We start from the raw sequence: 11,218 nt of genomic DNA on the forward strand, positions 1-11,218 counted from the left end.
TAATAGTGTTTTAGAGAGTTCCTTCAAAACTAAAGGATCTTGGTAGCTTTACCATCCCCATTGAGATAGGAAGATTAAGTTTCGGGAAGGCCTTGTATGACCTAGGAGCCAGTATCAACCTTACGCCATTTTCAATTTACAGGAGGTTAGATATGGAAGAGCTTAAGGAAATGGAAATTACCTTGCCATTAGCCGATCGATCTTTAGTACGACCCAAATGATTCCTTGAAGATGTGTTAATGAGGGTTAGAAAACTTATTTTTCTAGTTGATTTTATCATGCTAGACTTTGAGGATAATCTAGAAATTTCTATACTCTTACGGAGACATTTCTTAGCCACATCTAGGGCCACTATAGACGTAGGATGGGGAGCATTCACTATGGACATTGAGGGAGAAACTAAAGTTTTCAAATGTGTCAAACCCGACCATAAATGTAGGATGGGGAGAATTTACTATGGACATCGAGGGAGAAACTAAAGTTTTCAAATGTGTCAAACCCAAATTTAGGTCTGAGAAAGTGCAACCATCATAAGAGTATGAGTGCCAAGTGATTGAGACGAAAGATTATCATGCCAACTAAATTGCAACTTTCATAGAATGGTGTAATTTTTTAAATGTTCATGGACCATGCAAGAGAATATGGAAACGAACGAGGGTAAAGAAGATATTACATCTCTCAAAAGGCTCTGGTCGTACACTGAACGAAAGACGTGTTTGAGTGTCGAAGACACTGGTGAAACAGTATTTCGGTGGTATTACTAACAGCTTGTAGATTGATTTTTAATTCAACGTCTGTGGTGATTGAATAATCTTTTTTTTTGTAAATAATTAGATGTTTTGAGCATGGACTCTATTTATTTCTTGCATTTAGATTGGGATTTTAAATTGTGTTAGTTTAATCTTAGACTTGGTAGGTTAGGTTTTTGATGATTTTGTTGTGTTTTTAGGAATTAGTTCAGTGAAATCGTAATACCCAAAAGGGGATATTGCAACTTCCTAGATAGTTTTAAGGAGGACCAAAAATCTTTTGGGTATCGCAATATCGGAGCCTTAATATCGCGATACCCTTGGAATTTCAGAAGTAAAAAAAAATTATGTTTTACATAGTGGTATCGCAATACCCACACCTCGATATCGTGACATCGAAGAAAGAATCGAATAAGAGGGATCCAAAAACAAGGGATATAGCGATACCCACCCTTGGATATTACGATACCTAAGTGGGGTCACACGATACCTGGTTTTAGCACTACAGGAGAACAGACTTTTAGCAGCGTTTTTTTTGCCTTTAGCGGCGCTTTTAAGCACCGCTAGAACTATTTGCGGCGTTTTCACAAGCGCCGTAAAAAACGCCGCTATAGCTGACGCTGCAAATTTTTGCGGCGTTTATTTTAAAAAATTCCACTAAAGACCATGACCTTTAGCGTCGCTTTTTTCACAAACGCCGCTAAAAGCGGCGCTTTTCTCAAAAACGCCACTAAAGACCATAACTTTTAGTGGCACTTTTTTCACAAACGCCGCTATAAAACAGACCTTTAGCGACTCTTTTCAAATAAACGCCGCTAAAAAATATAACCTTTAAAAATATATTTTAATTAAATAATATTTATTTTTGTGATTAATATTATATTATGTTTTATTTTTGAAATTTGAACTTTAAACTATATACTTTTAAGGATAAATAAAAAATATTAATTAAATTAAATTTTCTATTAAAATTTTAACTTTAAAACTAAATATAAAAATTGATGAATTTAAATATTATGTTTAAATAAATGGGCATTCTACCTCACAGCTCATCTAATCTATATTAACTCGGCCAATTATAAAAGAAGCTACAAAACTCGTAATAATTAACCATCATGGTTAAAGAAGCTAGTACACAAACCCTGTTTCCATAACACAAAATTCAAGTTCTGACTAAGATGAATGACCAAGGAATGCAACATTAAATAACGTTCCACTTGAAGAAGTGCTAAGCCTTGGCTTTTCCAGCTTGAAGGGATTGAATCCTCTGCCGCACCTTCAATATCTAAAGGATGCAAAACCAAATGATCAGATTCATTGTCACTTTGGTAGATAAATCTAGTTACAATCTATTATCCACACCGAGGTGCCTGGATTCTAGACTCTAAAGTTTGATATTAAGAGGACATAAACATTTCCCGGTGGTTTTACAATATAATTCAACACAATTTGATTTCATATCTAGAGCACATTAATAGAAACTCATACTGATGGTTGTTATTCCAGTTTAAGAGATACAAACTTCCATAAAACCCAAAAATCATATGGATTCATGTAAAAAGCATATGATAAATGCTAATAGTATTAGTTAAAATATTGCATGATGTCTGCTAATGAAAAAAAGGATATCCTTAACATCATTTTAAAGATCAACCAGCATGCAATAGAGCACATAATTAAAAAAAATTAACTAGAGGGGCAAATTTAAAGGTAAGTAGGGACTTGACTCTTCAAAAATGAAACCAAATTTGGTGTCTTCAAATTAAGAACTAAACATCGCATTCACGGTTTTGCAGTCTAACAAACATAGACAAAGACAACAAAATTAAAAAATTAACAAGCTGAAGTAAGTACTTAATTATCAACTAGTAATCTTACTTTAGCAATTTCAGCTTGTGTAAGAGCACCTTTTATGTCCTGTTTGTTTGCTAGTATCAACAAGGATGCTCCTGATAACCTCTGCAACACAAAGAAAGCATAAGCCACAGTTTACATTGCACGGCATTAGCTTGCAAGGTTTCATTTTCTAATATTTATTGCAGCAACCTCAAACTGTTATAGTAAGATGGATAGCTTCACCGTAATGAATATAAGACGTGCATTTGATGGGGAAAAAAACAAGTCAAATTAACATCTTACCTCTTCCTTTAGAAGATTATCCAGTTCCATTTTGCAATCATCTAATCTTCTAAGATCTGAGCTATCAACAACCCAAACCAAACCATCTGTTTACTCAAAATAGTTCCTCCAATATGATCTTATAGTTCTTTGACCACTTACATCCCATATATATAGAGTATATCTGCCGAAACCCAAAATCAAATCTAATTCAACATTACAAATCATAAATATAATGAAGAAAACTACAAAAAGAAACAACCCAAAAATTTTTATTTTCAAACACTTGGTGAGATCAGGTAGTTAATGATTAGAAATTGTTAAAAAATGCAAAAGTTTTACTTCTGGTATGTGATGGTTTTGATGTTGAAGCCAAGAGTAGGACTAATTACGCTTGTATCCTCTTCGTTAATCTTCAAAACAATCGTGGTCTTCCCTGAATTATCAAGCCCACTGCGCCAACAATTCGGTATAATTATGAATACAAATTATCGAATGAACAAAAAGAAGAAAAAAATTGAAGGGAGAGAAAAATGTGAAACTTACACCATAAGGATTCGCATTTCCTTTTCTTTTCTCTTCTCTTGATTTTCTGAATGATACTAAGAATCCCATTTCTTCTGCTTACAGCAAAGATAGAAAGAAACTAAGAAAATTTTCATAATGTGATAAGCAATGATTCTATGACTGTGCATGGAAAGAAGAACTCATAGCCGAAGAATTTGTGGAAAAATTGCTTGAAACCCAGTTCATGGATTTTAATTAAAAACAAATAATCCATTAAAGAAAACAGTAACATCAAAGAAACCCCCATCAAGGTTCCTTATCAATCATACATATAAATTACAAAAAAAATGAAATTAAATAAATACAATATATATATAACTTTTTTCATGAAGGATGAACCTTGTTAGGTAAAAGTCCATTAAAACCTGTAGATTTCATAGCAGCTTCAACATACAATTTAGACGCAATGTTTGCACCTTTTTCCATCAAATCCCCCATTTTTTTAACTTTCTCAGTAGTATCATCAACACCACTGAGTTCAGCTTTTGCCTCGCGTTCCATTTCTTCCTCGAATCTCCTGAACTCATCCACGGCGGTTTCCATGACTGAGTCAAAATAATCCTCTGCTTGTTGCATGGTTATTTCAGCTCCTTTCACTTGTTTTTCTTCCTCTAGCTCCAAAGCTGCCCATGCTTTGTAAGATTCGATCTCGAAAAGCTTCATTAGGTCTTCCATGGCGGATGGATCGAAATTCTTGTTGCCTTGTAAAGCTTGATCTGAGAGGAAAGTGAATTGAGAGAGGAAAGCTTCCATGGCTGTTTGATGAATTCAAATGCAGATCTACCTGGGAAAATTGGAAAGTAGCAAAAGCGGTAGAGAGAAACACCTAAAGGGTTTTGAGGATACCGATTTTAGGGGGGAAATTAGAGATTTCGGGGGGAAATTTGGCGATGCCACTTTTTTTATTGCATTTTTTTGTGGCGTTTTTATAAAAAAACGCCACTATTGCATACTTTTTGCAGCGTTTTTCATAAAAACGACACTAATCTCTATTTTATATTTTATTTTCATTTTTGTATTTCATTTTTATTTGTTATCAATTTTTTTATTTTTTATTATTTTTTTAAAATCTAATATTTAAATATATCAAATGGTTTAGATTAAATATTTTTAAAATAAAAGTATTAATTGGTTGTATAAAATTTTATCATTTAACAAATATCAAGTAAACCTTAAATCCTAAATCATTTAATATATATAAAGTTTATCTATTATCTCTTAAATAATTTAAACTATAATCATAATTTTAAGATATTAAAATTAAAATTATCTCTTTACAATCATATAATAAATTATTTAATATATAAATTAAAAACACTAATTAATCTAAACCCTTAATCCCTAAACTCTTAACTCTAAAATTCTAAAATATAAACCATTAACCATTAACCATTAACCCTGAACCCATAACCCATAACCCCTAACCCCTAACCCTTAAACTTTAAACCCCAACCCTTAAACCATAATACATAAACCTTAAAATAGTAACTCATAAACCTTAAACCCTTAATCATATCCCTAAATCATAAACCCTAAACTATAATGATTAATTGATTCAATATTTTTAAATTAATATTATCTTTTTACAATTATATAAGAAAATATTTATCGATAAATTAAAAACATTAATTAACTAAACCCTAAAATCTTAATCCTTAATCCCTAGACCCTAAATCCTAAATCCTAAAATATAAACTCTTAATCCTAGACCCCTAACCCTTAAACCATAATCCCTAAACCCATAATCCATAAAACTTAAAATAGTAACTCGTAAACCTTAAACCCTTAACCATATGCCCTAAATCATAAACCTTAAACTATAATGATAATTAATTCAATATTTTAAAATTAATACTATCTCTTTTATAATTATATAAGAAAATATTTAACATATGATGTACATCAACATCCATGTGATGTTTTTTGGGGTTTAGTATTTTAAGGGTTATAGTTTAGGGTTTAAGATTTTTAAGGTTTAGCAGTTTAGTGTTTTAAGGATTATAGATTAGTGTTTATGATTTTTTGGGGGGTTTAGGGTTTTAGGGGTTATATGAATTTTAGCAGCGTTTTACCGAAAGCGCTGCTATTGCTTCAGTTTTTAGCGGCGTTTTACCGAAAGCGCCGCTAATGCTCTGGTTTTTAGCGGCGGTTTACCAAAAACGCCGCTATTGCTCTGTTTTTAACGGCGTTTTAACAAAAAACACCGCTATTACTCTGTTTTTAGCGGCGTTTACCAAAAACGCCGCTATTGCTCTATGTTTCATAATTTTTGTGGCGTTTTTTGATAAAACGCCGCTAAAAACACCGCTAAAGCCCTATTTTTCTATAGTGTAGGTTTAAATTCTCTTTTAAATCCTCTCTACTTTATTTGAAATCTTTGGTTTCTTTGCTTTAATTTTCTTATTTACTTACATTTTTTGTAGGTTTAAATCCTTCATTGCTCAGGATCGATCGCGAAACGTAGCCTCATTCACATCAACTAACAACAATCGATTCTGTTAAATCTTTCTTACCCTTAATAGTTTTTTTATTAATAGATACTTTCGATCATTTTAATTCTCAAATACTATAGTTATTTGAATATTAGTTAGTTGAGTACTTGGGATTATTTTAAATTCGATTGCTTGTTGAAAGAAAAAGAAATTTCAAAATGCGACTAAGAGACCTAAGCGATTTAGAGTTTGAACCAACCCTATCCACTCACCTAGATATCATGAAGCCAAATTTCTTTCTGAAGAGGTGGAAAAACATTTTCAATCAATACAAGGTCAATCGTTCATTTATGAATGTGTTTTAACTTAGCCACTTTGGATTGCAGAGAAATTTGGAATTTAATTCGTCATCATTGGTGTAGCCAATATGTGGTTCTGCCAACTACACTTGTTGTTATACCCGTGGTTCTAGAGTTTTACACTAACTTAAAATTTGCAGAAGATGATCATGTTTACGTAAGGCATAAGTGGATAGACATTTCCCCTGAGAGTATTTGTAAACATTACGATGTTCCTTTTTATCCAAAGGACACTATTCAAAACATGGATATTTATCGTTTTTCATATATGGATATGGATGCCGTATTGAATTTTTTAATTGGAAACCTAGGGGTATAGAAACGTGATGGGTTCATTGATTCACATTTTCTTTTAAACAAGAAATTATGTTTCCCATAGCTAAGATATGGATGCAATTCATCTACACTCGTGTTAGCCTTTCACTCAACACTAACACCGTTAACGTGTTTCGAGCTGTGCTTCTTTTCTCTATTTTGCAGTGTAAGCGTATTTGCATAAGACATTAGACTAATTGTGAAATAAGGAAGTGTGTGGCAAGAGCTAAAGTGAGAATCTATTTTCCTCCCTTAATTACGAAATTATGCCATAAAAAGAAGGTGATTATATGCCCATAAAAAGAAGGTGATTATATGCCCAATAGAGCAGTCACACCAATCGGTCCGCAGCATAATTGGCAACTCAATGCTTTACCAGTTCCAAGCTTTGCACCGAGAACAATTTCAAAATTAGAACCAACAAAGAAAGCATAAAATGGAAATGCCTCCCACTCCCCTAAAGAGATCAACTAAGCCAAAAGCGAAGAGGACTAATGAGCCTACCTAAAGGGAGCATAGATTCGGTCGCGATGTGCGTTACAATGTGCGACTCTTGGAATCCATGAAAATAGGCATAGACATGTTTGTAAAGAGCCAAGGGGGACAGAACATACAATGGTTGGTCAGATCAAGTGATAGATCCAAGGAAAAGGCATCCGAGGAAGAAGGAGAAGAACGTAGTGAGAACAGTAACTATGACGAGGAGGATGATGAGGCAACTGAAGACGACATGCCTTACCAGGATAACTTTTTTGAGATATTTTCCAGCACATAATCTACGGCAAGAGGGGGACCAATCTTTCGAGAGTCGAGTGAACAGTTCAGTCGACAACGAATCTCGAAACTTGTCATGTGCGGTAAAGGAATTGTAGTACCAAGCAAGGGTCCCGAGGATGATTAGGATCAGCTACATGTCTTTGCATCTTATTTATTTTTAATGCGGTTTGTAACTATTAAACACTTTTGGTTTTTGTTTATGGACATCTTTATTTTTACATTTCTATGTTTGTTTTTGTTTGTTTATTTTTCTTATGTGCAGCGAGTTACCCTGAAAGACTACAAAATATTTAGAGCTTCAACGAGGAGGTGGACACCCGAGCTACAGTAACATTCTAACCTTTATTTTTAACATATTGGAGACAATGTGTAGTCTGATTGTGGGGGGTGCACATAAGTTTTATGTGTATTTTTTTTTGTTTTTATTTTTATTTGTGTGTTTATTTCAATTTTATTTTTCAAAAAATTCAAAATCCCAAAAATATTTTCTATTTTCAATTTTAATTTTTCAAAATACAAAAATATTTGTTTTCCTCTTTGTTTTTTATTTTTGTTATTTCATGGTGCTTGGACTTGGATCAAAGAATAAGTTTGTAGTTGTATATATCAAATGCATATATAGAATTGCCAAACATGTAAATTTTGAATGATGCTAGATAATTTCTTTGTCTTAACTATTGATTAATTAGTTCACTTAGTTAATAGGTATAATAGGCTAGTGGAAATAATCGAATTAAAAAAAGTACAAAATGTACCGTAGGATGAATAAAAAATATAGATCATTGTAGATAAATAATTTGAATTGTTAATTGTTCGTTTAGATAGATGTATGCTTAATAAAATTGTTGCTATGTGACTAATCCAAGAAGGACCGTAGGCATTGTTTGTATAACTTTGAGCTTAAAGGACCAACCTTAAACATTACATTATCCCTATTTCTCGAATTTGAGGCTTACATTGCCCTTCTTAATGAACCTCTTTGTTTGAAACCTTAAGCTTAATTGAGTTCAAACTCAACCTTTCACTATCCCTAAACTTTGTAATGCACTATTGAATGGGTGTCAAGCTATGAACATTAAGAGTTAGGTAGGAACATTATGGAGGTTTCTCACAAATATGTACTCGAGTGATTAGTGAAGAGGGATTGAATTAGCTCATAATTGATTCTCTCTAAAATTGTGCTAAAAGAAAAAAAATGTGAAAGAAAGAAAAGTGAGGATCAAAAGCATTATGAAAGAAAAGAACAAACAAAATGTAAAAATGCTCAAAAACAAGAAAAAGAAATGAGTATAAAATAGTCCCAAAATCATAGTGCGCAAAAATGAGCTAATATTAATTATCCTCTCCCACATTATTGGAGAGATAAGGAAGGTGAGAAAAGGAGAAATGAGGTGATGAGATGTAAAGATCACATTTTGGGGGGAATTGTGAATAATGTCGTGTGCTATACTATTAATAGTGCTTGAATCATTTTGAGGTGAACTTTCTTTGAATCCGTACCAACCTTAGAACATTACAAGCTGAAAAGACCTTTGGGACCTGAATAAATCACTGACTCATCAATTTGTATAGCTTACATTTGTTAGAACGAACATAAATAATTATTTTTAAATATCTATGAGCGATCCGTATAATTTATTTTGAAGGACCACATTTGTACATATGTTTATTTACATTGTCTCTATCTCTATTGACACTTTAACTTTTTGAACTAATAATATTTACATTAGGAGTAGGTAAATTAGCTAGATATCATTCTTAAGTTGCATGTGAAGTAATTCTTGTACAAATTTGATTTGTATAGCTATAGAACTTAATTGCTTGATTTAGTCTAAGAGTTATCTTTTTGCATGTTTGATATGTTTGCTTGAGGACAAGAAAAGACTTGAGTGTGGGGGAATATGATCTATCACAAATCGATGTGGCAAATTAGGCTTTTTCGACACACTTAAGGAGATCTTTTTCGAACAAAATAGAATTTTTAGCTTAGTTTTTTGTTATTTTCCTATTTTTACATTTTTCAGGTAATAAGTGAATATATCTCTTTTTTGCTATTTTTTAACCTTTTTACCCAAATTGACCAATAGTGCCATTAGGAGGTCTAATGTGTATTTGAGTGATGTAAAGATGTGTTGGAGGTCGAAAATGAGCGAAAAAAGTGTCAAGGACAAGGATATCGTGACATCCAACCCTTGGAACCACGACCTCCCAGGCAATATAGAAGACCAAGGATACCCTTTAGTGGTATCACAACATCCTCCTTGGGTATCGCGATATCCACCTCTTAAGGAAGACCCCCAAGTTGATACTACTCGAGATATTGCAATATCCTCCTCTGGGTATTGCAATATCACCTTCGTTAGAGGGACAAACTTGGACAAAAATGGCAACCTTTGTCTACCTGACCTACCAATCACACAAGGCTCATGTAGTTGCAATTTTGGCATCGAAAAACCATTAGAACACCCTTTAAAATAAGCCAAAAATTGTTGAGAATGAGAGAGACACATTTTAGCTTAGTTTTAGGTTTAGTTTTTCTATGCACTTTTTAAGGGTTCTTAATTTTCTCTTCTTCTACCTTATATTAGAGTTTATTTTCCTGCATTTACTTCTTGCTGTTGATGTCCTTTATGTTAGTCTCTGTACTTTGTTTTCAAGACTCTTTAAGCTTTAGTTTAATGTATTTCAATTTATTTCACTTTAAATCTGTTAAAGTTTGTTCCTTTTTTGTTTCTTGCTTGAGATTTCTTTGTTAAATGCTTTTGGGTTCATGCTATTTAAGTTTTCTTGCATAAAAATCTCAACTTTCACATTTTTTTTCTTAAGTTTTACTTTTATGGCTACTTTGTTTTCCATTTTTATTTTTATTTTCTTGACTTTGAGCATGTGTAACTAAATCCTTTAGGAGGTTGGTTGATAGAGATATGGATAAACTAAAATCTTTGGACAAAGGAATAGATCGTAACAAATTGGACTAATTTGAATAGAACTAAGAACTTAAGTAGTGACGTCCCTAAGGGAATATTAAGATATAATGAGGCCGAAAGGTAATCTTGTCGTGCACCTATTTGTTAGTCTCGGATTAATCGTGAAAGATAAACAGAACCTAATTCGTTTAAGTCGGTGAAATTGAGATCAGAAGATAAAATAGAGCCATTTGGTAATTTACACGATTTATGTCCCTAGTTCGAGATTTGGTGAACCATATCGAAGTTAACCAACCCCCATTATTCATTTTCTAGATAATCTCTTTAGTTTATATTTCTTGCAATTTAGTCATTGGAGTAGAATATTTAATTTTGTGCAAACTTAACTTTTATGAATCCCCATAATATAAAATCTTATTTGTAGCCACTTAGCCTCTATTATGTATCCTAGTTAATTTCCTCTTCCTTTGGTTTCAATCCTTGGAATACTTAGGTGTTTCATTGTAACACTATAAATATTACACCTGACCTGTATGCTTGCAGTAAAACCGGATTTTAAAAATTATTTCATAAATTCATTTTTTTTAAACGCACATGCGCAGCTGGTCAACTAAAGACTTGCTTAGGTTTGTCTACTAATAAAGTTGTCTTTCTGTATTACGATCCAACACATAATGCCGCTTAGATTAGTTAAACATTAGACAACCAGTGAGCAACATTTGCTTCCATTGTGCTTTGCATGCAAAAACCATGTAAGGACAAAATATAAAGTATTAATGTAATTCATGAATAATTTTGTTGACCAATCTGTTTGAAAAATTACAACTGTACTTAGAGGAAAATACTTCGCCTAGGGCATTAGATCTAATAGTCCCACTAGCCTTAGTGAAGTAGATGAATCATGTTTTGCATTCTTATGCCTCTCTATATGTTTCCCAAAGAGCTCTCTAGTTAGTAGAGTCTTGGCAAAACAA

General features: G+C 32.7%; 1 protein-coding gene and 1 pseudogene across 1 annotated transcript; both read right to left on the minus strand.

Moving 5' to 3' along the window:
- Positions 1 to 1,977: 1,977 nt before the first annotated feature.
- LOC108468666 (ADP-ribosylation factor-like protein 2) lies at positions 1,978 to 9,764 on the minus strand (annotated as a pseudogene).
- Positions 3,759 to 4,187, minus strand: LOC128279401 (uncharacterized). The gene has a single exon (XM_053018198.1). It carries the CDS (start codon positions 4,185 to 4,187, stop codon positions 3,759 to 3,761), a length of 429 nt encoding a protein of 142 aa, XP_052874158.1.
- Positions 9,765 to 11,218: the final 1,454 nt, after the last annotated feature.

Source organism: Gossypium arboreum, chromosome 8, assembly GCF_025698485.1.
Source record: "Gossypium arboreum isolate Shixiya-1 chromosome 8, ASM2569848v2, whole genome shotgun sequence".
Taxonomy (NCBI): Eukaryota; Viridiplantae; Streptophyta; class Magnoliopsida; order Malvales; family Malvaceae; genus Gossypium; species Gossypium arboreum.

What these genes read in the sequence shown, in the direction of transcription:
- LOC128279401 (XM_053018198.1), bottom strand. Translation starts at nt 4,187, where the DNA reads ATGGAAGCTTTCCTCTCTCAATTCACTTTCCTCTCAGATCAAGCTTTA.